This window comes from Talpa europaea (genome assembly GCF_964194135.1).
Source record: "Talpa europaea genome assembly, chromosome: 4".
NCBI lineage: Eukaryota > Metazoa > Chordata > Mammalia > Eulipotyphla > Talpidae > Talpa > Talpa europaea.
In genome coordinates this window covers 25,410,849-25,427,708 of record NC_140070.1, presented here as the reverse complement: position 1 = coordinate 25,427,708, position 16,860 = coordinate 25,410,849, and the positions used below count along the sequence as shown (strand labels likewise).

Genomic DNA, 16,860 nt, shown 5'->3' with positions numbered 1-16,860 from the left:
ATCGTTTTCCTTCCAGTATCATATCCTAAACCATGCTGTAATTAGCACAGTTTTCCCTTGATTTCTTTGAAGAAAAAGCTCTTCGTAGAGGAAATAGTGAAAGCTGGTTATGTTGAAGTTATCTTTAATGAGTGCTTTGAACATGCAATATTAAACTTTGGGATCAAATTATCTTTCCTGGTGAAGACCAGTACACTTAGCCAAAAAAGCCAAAATGTGATGTTATTGATGTTTATTTACTGTATTCTCTTATCTGTTTCTAACAGCAGGCTGCTTGATAAAGGTAGGTACTCAGAGCCAGTTGTGCTCTAGAGGTTATTTATGTGCTTAACTTTCAGTTGGTGAAATAAAGGCTGTTTCTGGCTGATATAATAAATGTGTATTTGGAAGACTGGTGAATAAATCACAGAATCAAGAGAAAATGGAATAATTTATTGTCCTCAGGAAGAGTAAGTGTGACAACCCTGGCATCTTGGGGTGGCCAACTGACAGCGTTTAAGTCTTGGCCATTGCAGTGGCTCAGTTCCATTGTCATCAGGGCTGTGCTCAGAATTGGAGGGAATCAGATTTGTTCAAATTGAAGTCAGGTGCCCATTTCTTAGGTGGGGTGATTGACATGCCACCTATAGCACTTGAAATGGAAAGAAAGTATTTCCAATTACCAATAAAGGGGAGACATGCAACCCCAGTAGATGAACGTTTCTAACAAGATTCATTTAAAGGCAGAGAAAATTCAAATAAGTAGGCTAATAAGTGACTTGGGCGTTGCCTGAATGTAATCATCAAGTTATGCTTCCTAGATGGAAAATACCAGCAGTTTTAATTCATCAACAAATGTTTTATGTTTAATTGTGAAAATTGTTTTTTCTAATTACATTTGAAAGACAGTTAGTCTTTCTCAGACATACACAAAAATACAATATGAAGACATAGCCAGCCACCAGCTAACTTCAACAGTTTTTGAAACATTTTGCCAATTGAATTTCTGTTGATTGCATTTTAAGATATTATCTTATGGTGTTTTTACAACTGAGTATATAAAAATTCCCAAGATTTAACTGAAGTCACAGTACATGATTTATGAATATAAACCCAAAGGCTAAATGATCATTGGTCTTTTTTTTTTTTTTAAGATTTGTTTATTTATACATGCACTGGGTACAGTCAGAAGCGCGGGAGGGTGAGAGAATTCACCAGAGCCAGAGCGGGGAGCAGAGCAGGCAGAAGGACTGAAGTACACTGCTGAGGGGAGCAGCGGGCGGCAGGAGAGGTCTGCGCGCCATGTGGGACCCTCCTCTGGTGTCCGGGGAGCAGCCGGGGATCAAACCGGCGCTGCAGAGGCCGCGGGCAGCTTCGCAACCCAGCGCTCAACCGCTGCGCCACTGGGGAGGCCCTGATCATTGGTCTTATTCCAAAAATATGTTGCAGTTAGAACAAAAGATGACTTGGTATAGTAGTAATGCTTTGCTTACCTGGAAGAAGGATTTTATTTCAGTCAGTGGTCAGTGAAGTTTTTACTGGCTTCATTCTAATTATTCAGTTCCTAAACAACATTTTTTAGAGTTCTTCTACCAAATTGTTTTCTAACTCCTACAGTCTTTAGGGGCGAATCAAAGATTTTATTTGATAGTAAGTCTTGTGAGCACCAATGGTTATGTGCATTGCGTGAGAGCTGAATGTACTCTAATCTCTCTTGCAGTTGAAAGATGCATGAGTGTAATGCAGTCGGGGACACAGATGATCAAGCTGAAGCGTGGGACCAAAGGGCTCGTCCGGCTGTTTTACCTCGACGAGCACCGGACCCGCCTCCGATGGAGACCCTCCAGAAAAAGCGAGAAGGCAAAAAGTAAGACCAACTTTTGAGTTGTTTGGTTGGTTTGAGACAGTAACTCATGGGGTTTTTTGGATGGAATGTTTGGAAACTTCAGATATGTGGAACTTTCATATTTTTTGTAGGTTTTGGGGTCAGTTGTTAAATTATGTGGAAAAACAAGAGTAAGCGATGACTATTTTTGTTTTTAGATTTTTTGGAGACTAAATCCAATAAAAGACTTCTTGCCTGGATTGTTGTAAATGCTAATATTTTTCCTATGTTGGGAACTTGATATATGTAAAATTTAGTTGGAGTATGAGATTTTATAGCCTAAGGTATTTTATTTTCTGATAAAACATGGAGAACTTCATATACAGTGGACTTTAAAGTGTATTGATGAAGTTGTTTTAATGATTTCAAATAGAATACCTTCTACTCCTAGTTAAAAATCTCATGCCTTCTACACTCAGCACCAAATCCTTGCTGAGTCCCCTGTAATGTCTTTCTCATCTGCTCTTCCTTCCCGTTTGCACAGGAAGCTGTTCTGTGGCCTGTTGTGAAGTCTCCTGACTAATCAGTTCTTCTTCCTTTATCAGTTAAGATGCTTTCCTCTGCAAGTAATCATAGGAGAAGACCTTCGACTTACATGCTAATAATCAAATTCATTATCTCACACAAGAAACTCAGAGATGGACAGATCCAGGCATGGGAATTTGAGTTCTGGTTTTCTGCCCTCTGTGCTCTTGGCTCTGTCTTTTCTATGTTCATGTTGTAACCAAGGCAGAAGAAACACGGTTTCAGCTATCCTGGGACTCTTAACTGATATGACAGTGAAGATGCAGAAAAGGGCTTTCTCTGCTGGTGCTTCCTTTTTTAGGAGCGAAGATTCCCTTTCCAGACCTTTTCCTGCAAGCAGGACTCACTGCTCTGTGACTGCTTGGTTAAAACTGAGTTGCATCCCCACACCTTATTGATTAAGGAAACAGGAATGGGGCCAGTGCAGTCACCACTGGGGCTGAGTTGGGTTCCATTCCCCATGAGTCATGTGGGGACTAAATGAATACCGGAAGAAAATTGGATCTCTGCTATAAGGTAGAGGGGAGGAATTTACATATTTATGGGTTGTCAATTAAGACATGCAGCACATCTGATTCATGGTTAAAAACAAGCAAACAAACAAAAAACAATGTTTTAAAGTGTGCATCCTTATCAATGCCTCTCCTCAGTACTGTTTCACTACTAAGTTATGCTAATCTCTGGTCTCTTCAGGCTTTGTAATCTATTCAGCATCTCCAGTGGACTGAGTGTTTCTTTCTGCCTTTTCCCCTGGGGTGTGCCTCTCCCCCCACCCTTTTTCCTCTCCACCCTCTAAGTGTAGTTATTCCTTCTCTCTCTAAATGCCAGTCACAGTTAGCTACACTATATGGTCACCATTAATTTTTTCCCCTTCAATTTTCAACTATCTTTGCACACATATTGTGAAACACCCACCTAGGTTGTAGGTCTTTCATGTCTTCCTGCGTAAGAATATAAACTATAAATTCAACATATTTACCCTTTACTACCAGTCTTCTTGTGCTGAAGGGCATATCTATTCTTCAGTCATAGATTTCAACACATGCTGATTTACTGCCTGGGAGGGCAATGTCTAGGCTTCCCGGGATCATGAGTGGTGGAGCATGGAGAAGGTTCTTATCCGAAAGTGATGGAATTCGTATTTCACACATGGACTTAATACCACAACTCACAGACAATGAATTTGTTTTTACTTGTTTTTCAGATTACAATTTTGCTTTTCTTTTTTCTTCATCTTCACCTGCCCTGTCTGTCTCCCCATCCTCACAGTACTCATTGACTCCATTTACAAAGTCACCGAGGGTCGGCAGTCTGAAATATTCCACAGACAAGCTGAGGGGAACTTTGACCCCAGCTGTTGCTTCACTATCTACCATGGAAATCACATGGAGTCCCTGGACCTCATCACCTCCAACCCAGAGGAGGCCCGCACCTGGATCACAGGCCTCAAGTACCTCATGGCTGGCATCAGTGATGAAGACTCCCTTGCAAAACGGCAGAGGACCCATGACCAATATCCTCTCTAAAAATTTATTTTTGAGCTTTGTGTGTGTCAGGACTAAGTGTGGGGTGCAAGGGGTGTGTGCTGTATATGTGGTGTGTGTATGTGGTTTGTGTGTATGCGATGCTTGTGCGAAATGAGGGTTAGATTAGGCTTTGTTTTCCCACACTGGAGGCATGAAACCACTCTCTTTTCTGTCTCTTTCCCCTAGCCCTCTCTGTCCTCTCCCCTCTTTTACCCCAGGTAAATGAATGCCTAGCACATAGAGAAATTTCATCTTGTGTGAACTTGGCAACAGATTTCCGAGGAGACTGAATGTAGCTCTACAATTTAAGAGGTCTCCAAATGCAGCCTAGAGTTTCCTAAGAGAGATGAAGTAACTGGAAAAGTGTTTATTTGGATTAGAGAAAATCTGACTTTGTTACAAAGTCAATTTAGTTTAACAAATACTTTTAAAATTCCAATTAGGTACCAGGTACTAAACTCCTTCCTCCTTTCTCTCTATTTTTAACTTTGAGTTTGGAAACTGAACTGAGTGATACTCAAGGGAAATTTTTCCTTTTCTTCTTCTTCTTCTTTTTTTTTTTTTTTTAAATGTACTGCCCTTAATTGCTCAGAAAACTGGAGTGTGAATCTCATTCTTGACTAAGGCAATTCTTACGGTCCCACAGTGCTGACATGACAGATGAAGAATGTGTTTGGTCTGAGAGTCCACGCTCCTGCTGGGGTGGAGCAGGCGTGGCCTCAGCTTCCCTCTATGTAAAGTGAGGGGGTTACACTCTTGACTTCTTTGTTCCCTTCACCTTTGAATGGCCTAAAATACTTGGGCCCCTGTCTAGGGCGGGAGTAGTCAGCACCCTTACCGTCATTGGAGTGTGTGCCCTGCTTTTTTTCCTGGAGTGGTGATAAATTCCTGGAGTGCTGCTCCAGCTATACTCTCTCACCCTGGGTATTGTTGAGCAGTCTAGAAATGTTCAGCCAATGGAAAGCGTTCTGACCGTGTGGAGGTCTGAGCTAATGAGCCATGATTTTTCATCAATATTCACAGCATGCCGATAAATGCGAGCAAGAGTCATAAAAGAACAAAACACAAACTTTCTGTGATTTATTCTGTTAGTTTGCTCCTCGATTGTTCTATTTGATAGAAAAAAAAGACCAGTAAGAATGTTTGCTGGCACAAGCCACATAATCATACTAAGAGGGCCTGGACAGAGGATATTAATGTGTCATGAGGACGAGGGCTAAGATAGGCGGTCTCAGGGTCAGTGGTGTCACTGACACTCATGCTCAGTGTGCTGGCTGGGCCCCTCAGCTGACTGCTCTTGGGTGGGAGCACAACCAGTCCCAACACAGTCCTGTCCAGAGGGGACAAAGTTTCTTCTCACAAATCTTTTTCTTTATTTCCTTTTAAAAAAAAATTATTTTCTTACATTGTTGTTCACTTTTGGACAGCATTTGATTTCTCCCCTCAGGTGTGGTCCCCATAGTTCTCTCACCACCATAGCATCTGTCATCTGTCACCATAGAAACCTGTGCTCTTCCCCACCCTGTTGTGACTCCTCTCTCTCCTCATCCCCTGCTTTGTGCCTCAGGTCTGTGGTCAGCTTACAAGTTTTGTCTTGTTCCTAACACTTCATTCAGTTTCTCTATATGTGACATATAAATGAAACCATCCAGTGTTTCTCTTTTCCCTTCTGACTTATTTCACTTAGCATAATCCCCTCCAGCTCCATCACAATCATAAAAGTAAAGAAAAACTCCCCAGGAATCCCCAAGAAGACTGCCTCTCATCACTGCCCAGAATGATTTTGCACGTTCATTCCCAAACCAATCTCTGATGAGAGAAAATAATGAAAATAGTTGGACTTGGGTGTTAGGACCTTTTTATATATAACCCTTAAAAACTAAAGACTCTGAAGAGTTTTGTTAAGACTCCGAAAAGAGTTTTATGTGAGTTTTCACTACCCGTGTTTGTCATATTGGAAGTTAAATTTGAGAATTTATCACTTTGTTATTTAAGATAATAATTATTTAAGAAAATAATTATGTGTTAAAACATCTTTATGAGAAGGAGCTATTTGTCAAAGCAAAGCAAATTGGTGAGAATAGTGGTAGTACTTTTTACTCTTCTGTACATTTCCTGAAATGCCTGTCTGAACAGGGCACGTGGATTCTCTCAGCTGCTTCTGCATTGTTTTGAAATGAGTTGTTTTGGTTGAGGTAAATGAAGAAAAATCTAGCCTTACACATGTAGTTGAATGTAGAGTTGAAAGAGAGGGGAAGCTTATGGTTACTGTGGGCATCTACAGAACTATACCTTGAGGACAGCTGTATTAAGGTAAACTAAGATTCACCTCCTTTGAAGAACATGTTCTTGGACAGCTGAACAAAATCCAAATTATTTCAACAAAGAAGAAAGGAAGGCAGTGGCATAGGAGAAACAGTTCCAGAAGCAAATATCTTCATTAGTTAACTGGGACAAATTCATAGTATTCCAGAGCCTTTAGATACTTAAATAAATCCCTTTCATCATCTTTGAAATAGACCAGTAAGAGTAATGGGTAAATAAATGTTAAAGTAACCCTTTGGTTATTAGTTTTGAATGGTGCCAAAATTTCTCCATTTTATTAGATTTTACTGGTTACATGAAAATTACATGCTCATTGCTGTAAGCCAGAGACTACAGAGTTGCACAAAGAAGTATTAGTCCTAGATTCTTTTAAGTTTTATTTATTTTCTAAGACTTATTTCTTGATCATTTTTGAGTTAATTTTGTATATGGTGTTAGTTAATGGTCCAGCTTTATTCCTATGCATCTTGATACTCAATTTTTCTGGTATCATTGGTTTAAAAGAGTGTTGTTTTTCCTTTAAATAACCTTGGTAGCCATGTCAAAAAAGGCCCATATTGGTGAGAGTTTGTTTTGGGGCTCGATTATATTGCATTTGTTTGTCTGCTTGTTTCTATGTTAATACAACGCTGTCTTGATTCCATTTATTATGTCTTCTTTATTTTCTTTTAGTAGTGTTTTATCATTTTTAATTGTACAAATCTTTTACTTCCTTGGTTAATTTACTTCCTGATACTTTATTCTTTTTTGATGTTATTGTAAATGAACTCATTCTTACAATTTCCTTCTAGGTTGTTTGCTATTCATGCAAAGAAATGCAACTGAATTTTGTATATTGACTTTGTAGCCTGCTCATTTGCTGAAATCATTTATTTGTTTCACCAACTCTTTTGTTTGGTCTTTAAGGTTTTCTACATATAAGATCATATATCATCTGAAAGCAGAGATAGTTTGACAAATTTCTCTTTAACTTGATACCTTGCTTCTTTTCCTTGCCAATTTTTCTGGCTAGTACTTCTAGCAGTAAGTTGGATAGAAGTGGTGAAAGTGGGCATCCTTACTTTATTCCTGATTTTATTATTTATTTATTTTTAAAAAGATTTATTTATTTATTTATACAAGCACTGGGTACAGTCAGAAGCGCGCAGGGAGGGTGAGAGAATTCACCAGAGCCAGAGCGGGGAGCAGAGCAGGCAGAAGGACCGAAGTACACTGCTGAGGGGAGCAGCGGGCAGCAGGAGAGGTCTGCGCACCATGTGGGACCCTCCTCCAGTGGCCGGGGAACAGACAGGGATCGAACCAGCGCTGCAGAGGCTGCGGGCAGCTTCGCAACCCCGTGCTCAACTGCTGCGCCACCGGGGAGGCCCTTATTCCTGATTTTAGAGAAAACACTTTTGGTTGTTGACTATTAAAAATAATATTTAGCATTTTTTCATAATCAGCTTTTTTATGTTGAAGTAATTTTCTACTCCTATTTTGAGTATTTTTATTATGAGATTATATTAAAATTTTTCAAGTGCTTTTTCTGTTTTGATGAGATGATCATTTTTTCACCTTCATTAAACTTGATTTGGTGTTTAATATTAATTGATTCTCATATGTTGTACTGTTCTTGTATTCCAGGAATAAATATTAATATGGTATTGGAGAGTTTAATCAATTTCTATTTAAGGGAATCACTTACAAGGGGATACTGATTCCTGTCATCATGTTATTTATTATGTCTCACATAGATTTTTATACCTCATTTTCTGCATTGCTGTTTTCTTTTGTGTTCAGTTAATTTTTTTTTTTGGTAGTGAAATGTTAATTCTTTTCTCATTTCCTTTTGTAGTTATATCATTGTGGATGCCATGAAGATTATATTTAAGATGTTAAAAGTTATAAATTGTAATTTGAATTTGTACCAGTTTAGGTCAATAGTTTTTTTGAATCTGGTTTGTTTGTCCATGTTTTCTGGCAGTAGAAAACTTTCATGTTTCTATTTAACCAGGTTGACATTTGAGGGAGTTCATATTCTGAAAATGTGCTATCTAAAAGCAAGTGCCCCAGGGCCTCCCCGGTGGCGCAGTGGTTGAGCGCTGGGTTGCAAAGCTGCCCGCAGCCTCTGCAGTGCCGGTTCGATCCCCGGCTGTTCCTGGCCACCAGAGGAGGGTCCCACATGGTGCGCAGACCTCTCCTGCCGCCCGCTGCTCCCCTTAGCAGTGTACTTCAGTCCTTCAGCCTGCTCTGCTCCCCGCTCTGGCTCTGGTGAATTCTCTCACCCTCCCGCGCTTCTGACTGTACCCAGTGCTTGTATAAATAAATAAATAAATCTTTAAAAAAATAAATAAATAAAAGCAAGTGCCCCAGAACTGCCCAGAAGAATACTTATACAAGAAATTTATAAGCAACTAATGTTTATGCAATTAAGTAGAGAAAAGGAAAAATGAAATTAATGAACAATAAAGATACAGACAAAATCAGAAAGTTATTTGAGTCAGGGAATCATTCTCACACAGATTTGTTAGAATTTGATAGGGTTTTAGATACTATCTTAATAACAGAATGACATCCTTCATTGGACATGCATTTAATTATATTAATTGAGGGGAACAAATTTGGGATGTTCATTATTATTGCATTTCAGTTAGACCTGTGAATGAATAATGAGAATAATGAATCATAAGTACAGTATAAAAAGCTTTATGTGTGGAGTGTAATTCAAGGTATTTCATGTAAACCACATTGAATGGAGGTAGATAGTACTCTTAATCTATAAGAAGCAATGGAGTATCTTGGTTAAAGAATCAAACTGGTGCTGACTGCCATGGTCCAGCCCCAACCCTGCCACATGCTGTGTACTTTGGATGAGTTATTTGTATTTTCTTGCCTCAGAGTTTTTATCTGTAATGTATTAATCATAGTGCCCACCCTGTGTAGTTGCATAAAGATGAAATAAGTTGATATACACAAAGTGCTTAGACTACTATCTGGCTTGTATAGATAATAATCATTATAAATAATAGACATTGTTGTGATTGATAAGATTTATAAGGGTTAGCAAACCTTTTGTGTTGCTATTCTGATAAAGTCTGAAATCTCAGCAGCCCCTGCAGCCAGGATGATGGTGCTGGCTCCAGCCTCAGCATTTTTCTCCATCTGACCATTCTTTTAACGATTCTCCCATCTTATTTCATGCATCTATGAAGCAAATTACTCCCCCTAGAACTCATTAGGTAGTCCCTTAAGGATGTTCTGTACTGAAACCTCGCACCTTCCCTGTGAATCAGGGTTCTGCAAAATTCAGCTTGTAGGGCAAATTTGGGGCACCACTTATTTTTGTATGGGATCCTGAGCCAAAAATAGATTTTCAATGGCTGAAAAAATGCAAAGCATTTTGTGATCACTGAAAATTATATAAAATTCAAGTTTTAGTGTTGATATTAAAGTTTTATTGGGATATAACCATGCCATTTCATTAATGAAAAGCAGTCTGATTGTTTTGTGTAACAAAAACAGAGTTGAGTTGCAGTGGAAACCAAATGGCCTGCAAATCCTAAAATATTTACTATCATGTCCTTTGCAGATAGTTTGTTGACCTCTGTTCTAAATATCATTTAATACTTGACATTCTCCTAGTTTCTGATGGAAAATATTCGACAAAACTTTGCATTCAGTTTTCACTTTCTCAGTTTTTCTTTGCATAATGACTTCTATTTTTAAGTTAATCATGTATATGACTATGAATCATTAATTTAGGGCTTTCTGGGTCACTCATGTCTTTAAGATAATCAGAATACTTTCACCTGCAGTAGTATCTTATTCCACGTGTATAGTTACTGGGAAGGAATGGTTTTTCCTTTCACAGACTTAAGAGTGGAAGGGACTAATCTAATGTGTGCACAGACATTGTAGATGAAGTGGAAGCCTCAAGAAAGTGACTCAACTGTCATAGGGCTATATCCGTATTAAATCAGAACTGGTATGTATTTCTTGGTCTATTTCCATCTTACAAACCCCACTTCCCTTAAATCAATTGTCAGTTGACACTTAAGGCCTTGCAGACATAGGCCTGCCCTAAAGGGTTTTTATCTGCAGAATATTCAACTTTAGTGTTTATTTGTTCCTATCTCTTTTCTGGAGAAGTCTTTGAAAGACTTTGGTAAAGAAGGATGAAATGACAAAGATGAAAAAAAATGTCATTGGACTCATTTCACTGAATTCTGGCTAAGTACTTTGTGGGGTTCAGAGCAGTGTCCACAGTCCAAAGAAATGAAGCTTATGGAATGGACACTGTGTGCCCAGAAAATAGAAAAAGGTGAGATTCAGGAACTTTTTACTAATTGGCTCAAATACTTCAGTCTTGAATTTTTCCATCTAGTCGTGGGGTTACCCTTTAACTTCCATGTGTCATATATATAATGAGAACCTGCCTGAACTATTGCATTTGAAAGAGTTTGCTGGTATTTTCATATGCTATAAAGGGAACAAAATGTGAAAGAAAGCGTTTACAATCAGAAAATCACTTCTGTTTCACTTTAGAAGAGTAAAACTAAATGCTTGGTTGTTTTTACTTTCTAAGGCACAATTTCCTATAATCATGGTTTGAATCACCAAAAGAAATGTAGATGTGCTATGTTACAACTGGGGGCAGGGTTAGTTAATATTTTGACTTAAAATGAAAATCTCTGTTTGATTTCCCCTTAATAAGCTTATATTATCCATTGTCCTTTTTCTCTGACATGTTCCCTTTTCCCACTTCTGGACTTTAAACCTATCCTTTTCCTTTGCTGTGGTTCTCTGTTTTATTCCCGTCACCTTCATATCTTTCCTTTTCATTACCTTTGAATTTTGAAGCACATTTTAGTTTTCTAAGGATTTATGCAATTCCTGTCTTCTGTAATTTACACCCCCCCAACAACTATGAATCATCATTTTTTAAAATTCCTTTGCTGTAATTTAAAGTTTTCAACTCACCCATTTGTTACCATTAATTCTGCTTCCCCAGAATATTAAGCCACCTAAGACTCATCACCCTAAATGCCTTTTAAAATCTCAGTTCGTGTGCTCTGAGTCCTTTGTATCCAAACTCAGCTCCTATCTTCACTTTCTTAGTATCATTTCTGAGCTTTGAGGGCAACCTCTAGCCTATCTATAGTTCATATTATGGCCTTTGATTTAGAACTTCAGGGCTGTTAGGTAAGAGCCATCAAAGCTCATAATAGTGAAGAGGAACACTGCAGAGAAAGGAGGGCTGGTCTGGGTCGCAGGAGACCTACATCTTTGTAATCTGTACCAAATACAGATTTACATCCTTATCTGGTTTTACATCCTTATCTGAAGATCATCAATGAGGAGATTGAACTACATGGTTAAAATATCTAGAACTAGGGGGTGGGAATAAGAAAGGGAGTTGGAAAAATCATGTAACATGAAATTCCGTAAAGGTGAAAAGATAAAACATCACAGAGGAAATAAACTGATATTTGGAGTTTTGTCACATCATAGAGATTCTTTAATAAACTGGATAAGAATGTTTGAGTTTCAGAAGCTCTCATAATAACATGGTTGGACCATGATTTCACAATAAAGGGAGCCCCATAGGAGCCCGCCTCCTCATTGCCTTTTGTTATATCACCCCCGTAGCTCTCCTGCATCTGCGCCCGTGAATTGCAGGTCTCCAAAGACTTTCTTCTCAAGTTCAGTGTTAATGCTAAATATCCTTGTGAGCATTCCATGAGGGAGCAGTTTTTATTTTGATGAGATCACAAGTGTTTTTCTTGACCTTTCTGCACATGGGTGAAGCAGACCTTTGAAGAAGCTGATAAAAATGGCGATGGCTTATTGAATATTGAAGAGATACACCAGTTGATGCATAAACTAAATGTCAATCTGCCCCGAAGAAAAGTCAGACAAATGTTTCAGGTACGTTTTTCACTATTGGGTTGGAACTTTGGTAAAAAATTCAGAGATTATGAATGTGCTTAGATATTCAAAGCTGTTTCGTTATGCGGGAAGCTCATGTTACCTGCTCAGTGTCTTCATTTCCCTTTGATCAAGAGAGAGGTGTTTTGTTTCATCAAGGAGAAAAACTTCCTAACTTAACACGAATTTTCACTTCCTAAAATGCTTTTTTGTTGTTGTTGCTGTTTTCAGAAAGTAATTATAAGTACTTTTTCTGACACATAATGGAGTGAGCACAATCAAATCTCTTAGAGAGGATAATATCTCATCTCCCTCCCTCACAGGCTATTGTGAGGATCAGAATAAAGACTAAGTGATTTGTAAAACACAGCACTTGTCCAGGTCCTCAAGAGCCCTCGATTTTGTTTCAGTGGAGTTTGAGTTAGAATCCATGAGGCGCGGACGTGCTGCGTCGTTGCTCTTAGGGCGCACTCCTGTTTGCTCGCCTCCTTGTAGGATGCTCTTTTCCAGTTGGTAAGTCCTTGAGGAGAGTCCTTGGGCCCAAACGTACTCTGGCTTCTAGCTGGGATTGTAGTCCATTCTCAGTCTAAGGTGCAGAAGTGAACCAATGAAATTTAAATTGGTTCAAACACAATGCTGGTTTATTAGTAATTGCAGAATATTCATTTATGAAAGACCCTTATTTTTGAATCACTTGTATTTAGAGGTGGTCAGGGCAGAAATGACAGAGGTATATTTAGTTTCAACAGTGAATAGAAGATGGGAGCTGGCTCCTTCCTCTGACCTTGTCCAGTGGTGCTGTCTGTTGGGAAGTTCTTGGCTGGAGATGGTTTGTATTATGGTAAACTTGGACCCTTGCCCTAGAGAACATGAAAGAAGGGGAAGAAATGAGATATGTAGAGAAGAAACTGCAGTGAGAGGGGACTTTGGAAGGGAAATGACTTATCACAATGAATTGTCCTTGAACTATATGGAAGAATTTGCCATGCCCTTGGCACTGTCTGTGACAGCTGACATTGTCCTGTCCTGAGCACCAGCTCCCATCTATTCCCTTCTGCAGGAGCTATTTGTGGGTCCTAAGTGGCAGATTCTGATTAAATCAGGTAGTCCAAACTTAAAGAGAAGGGTAAAATTTATACCTACAAAAATAATTTTTTTTTCAAAGGCTTATTTATTTATTTATATAAGCACTGGGTACAGTCAGAAGCGCGGGAGGGTGAAAGAATTCACCAGAGCCAGAGCGGGGAACAGAACAGGCATGGTGACGAAATACACTGCTGAGGGGAGCAGCGAGCGGCAGGAGAGGTCTGGGCACCATGTGGGACCCTCGCCCAGCGGCCGGGGATCAAACTGGCGCAGCCGAGGCTGTGGGCAACTTCACAACCCAGCGCTCAACCGCTGCGCCACCGGGGAGGCCCTACAAAAATAATTTTTGTGTACTTTCTGCGTGATAAGGCAGAAACATATAAGATATTGAACTATTTTTTTTTTATTTTTCTCCCATTCAGACACTGTTATCTCCAATACACCAAATATTTTAGAGGGTGAACCAGAAAGTGTTTATGTCAAATATCTTGTAAGTTCAAAGTTAATCTTTTCGACAAGTTTGAAGAAAACATTAAGCGTCTCTCTGTAGGACTTTAGGTTTAAAGACTTATCAAGGGAGCCTCCTTGGTGGCCTAGGGGTTAAGTCTCAGCACTATCATCCACTATGGCCTGAGTTTGATCCCTGCCCAAGGAGCTCATCCACATATGGTGCTGCAGATTGCTCCTGTCTCACCACTGCTCCCCTCAGTGTATTTCAGTAAATCTGCCTGTTCTGCTCCCCACTCTGTCTCTGGTAAATCTCCTCAACCTCCTGCACCTCTGGCTTACACCCTCGTTCTTCTATGCAGAAAAAACAACAACAACAAAACTGTCAAGCCAGAAGTGACCTGGAAAACAGATGGGCCTCTGTGTGCAGAGCATTTCCTACACTCACATGTAGGCCTGGCATCTAACAGAGTTCTGTCAGTGCCCATGATGGGAGCGGGCTGACTAAGGTTCTTAGTATTATTTCTGAACCATTCTATTGCTTTTGACACGTCGCTGGTAGAGACATGAATATTTTTTGCTTTTTTTGTTGTAGTGTCAGATCCAACTGATTGTTTTTTTTCTTAAAGTAATCCTTTAAGGTATTGTATACTTTTGAGATGTTAGATGCTATCATGACTAAACATCCTAATTTTACTGTTCTTAATTGATAAGGCATTTACAAGAAAGTCTTAAAAATGTTTTATTTCTGTACACAGGGTTCAGTATTTTGAGACAAAGTTATTACAGAATGTGAACATTTGATCCAGTTTTTTAGGTTGCAAAGATTCTGCAACCAAGAACCTTACACACCAAAAGTATGATATTCTATAGCTTAACCTATCTCCGTTTTAACCTACCTAACCTGTTTCTCACAGGGAAATGGTATGGCTTAAATTCTGGTCAAAGTGAGTGTCCAGAATTGACCTAAGAGTAACAAAGGTTTTAAAAGTATTTTTTTTATGAGCACATTGGCTTTCAAAGTTTTGTTTAAAACCCCATAAGTGACAAGTATACATTACGAAATCATGCATTTCAAAATGTCATCCTTTCCTTGTCCATTTTTGTTCAGTTACATCTGTCCGGTTAGAATGAAGATCAGGTAAATGGATTGGTTGCTCATTCTACTTCCGGAAGAGCTTTATGGCTTTATGACAAATTGAGTTAATCAGAAGGAAGATACTTTGTAAAAGTATCTTACTAATTACTAGAAACAAATACTTTCAACTAGAAATCAGTCCAGAGGGATTTTTTAGATTTCTATGGAGGGAAAGCAAGGGGGGTACCAAGATGCTGATGACTATAAGAGCTTTCTATGCAGAAATGAGAAGGAATCACTATAGGTAAAAATTGCTTTTGATTGAATTATAGCACAGAAGCTGATGAGAGACTGGTGTTTTCATCATGTGTTAAATGTCTCTTTTGTTCTTGATTAGTTTTGTTCAAGATTCCTCTTTTTCATTAGTTTCTTCAAAAGATCAGCCTTTGGTTTAACTGTTAACCTTTGGTGTTATGCCTATTTGTATTTTCTGTTTCATTGCTTTCTGCTTTTGTCTGTATAATTTATTACCTCCGATTTTGTTCAACTTAATATTTTCTAGCTCTGCTTTATTTTGTAGCTTTTTGAGTTGACTTATTAGCTTATTTATTTTTAATTTATTTTTTCCTAATAAATTTAAAACTCCAAATTTCCTTCTAATTACTGCTTTAACTTCATCACTGAGTTTCAATATCTAGTGTGTATATTCACTGTGTTACATGTCTTTTCCTATTTTTTCAGCCGTACATGGCAAATTTATTGGGAAAAGATAAAAGAGGAGAGAGAGAGACACCTCCATAGACACAGGAGGGCAGTCTTAAAAGACAAGAACTGCCTCCTTTCTTATTTAGAAATGTACTGCTTCCTAATTGTTTTTTAAAAAGCTTTCTTTGTTGATTTGTAACTTCTTGTGATTAAAAAAATTGGTTTTTATAAGGTTGATTCTTTATAATTTGTTGAAGGTTTGTGGTCTGATGATATATAGTTCATTTTAAAATTGGTTCCTATGTTTGAAAAGAACATATGTTTACTATTTGTAAAATGAGTGCTAGCTAGCCTTTTTAGAGTAAATAATTTTCCCAGGACTGGATTTTCTATTCCAGAGTCTCACTGTCTGCTTTTTTTTCTCCTTGTGTTTCTCTTTCAGGAAGCAGATACAGATGAGAATCAGGGAACTTTGACATTTGAAGAGTTCTGTGTTTTTTATAAAATGATGTCATTGAGACGGGACCTTTATTTGTTGCTTTTGAGCTACAGTGACAAGAAAGATCACCTAACTGTGGAAGAACTGGCTCAATTTTTGAAGGTGGAACAAAAGGTATTAGATATTGAATGTTTTCTGAAAAATATTTGAAAAAGATGTATGGGTTTCTCTTGGGGCTGGATATAGTTATACTTTAAATTTAAGACAAGGGGGGTAAATTTCACGATTCCACAAAAATCTTACCTGAGTAATTTATGTGTTTCCAGGGACTTTTAAGAGGTAGTGATAATTTGAACACATAAAATTTTTTAATTTAAATGTGTTGGGTATTAATGGATATGCATGTTTTCCCACGAATTATTGAATGTTAGCTTGTGTTTTGTTTTAGAAACAATGGTAATGTTTTCTTTATACTAGAAATACAGCTAGGTATTAACTGACATAATCCTTAACTAACAATATAGTAACTCATTGATAATTCTGGGAGGAAATTGGCATTTGGTCATGTGAGAAAGCTTAGTAAATTAAATCCTGATTAGCAAAAGGTATACCTAAATATAGATAAAAGAAAAATTTTAAATTTTGATACTCTGTAGGCTGAATTGTGGTCAACAATTGTCCCTTTTTAAATATTGCCTTAAACCCCATTTGTTTCTTGCTGCTTATCACTAAAGTAGAAGAATAAATGAATATTTTGGTTTTGTTTTTTTTCTAACTTTATTGATGTATCCTTGACAAATAAAATTGCACATATTTATGGTGTACGCCATGTGGTTTTGATACATGTACATTGTGAAATGATTACCACAGACAAGGAACCCATCCATCACCTCATATGGTTACTTTTTTTGTGTGTGGTGAGAACACTTCAGATCAATTCTGTTAGCAAATTTCAAAT

At 38.2% G+C, this 16,860-nt stretch overlaps 1 protein-coding gene across 5 annotated transcripts in view; it reads left to right on the top strand.

The window, feature by feature from the left end:
- PLCH1 (phospholipase C eta 1) overlaps positions 1–16,860 on the top strand; it is a gene marked incomplete at both ends in the record, with an annotated part of 163,199 nt that overhangs the window by 84,331 nt on the left and 62,008 nt on the right. For all 5 annotated transcript variants that reach the window (XM_084231687.1, XM_084231686.1, XM_084231684.1 and 2 more), the window contains 4 exons: positions 1,700–1,846; positions 3,659–3,902; positions 12,018–12,147; positions 15,906–16,076. In XM_084231687.1, coding sequence (XP_084087813.1) covers positions 1,700–1,846; positions 3,659–3,902; positions 12,018–12,147; positions 15,906–16,076 — 692 coding nt within the window. The remainder of the gene's footprint in view (positions 1–1,699; positions 1,847–3,658; positions 3,903–12,017; positions 12,148–15,905; positions 16,077–16,860) is intronic.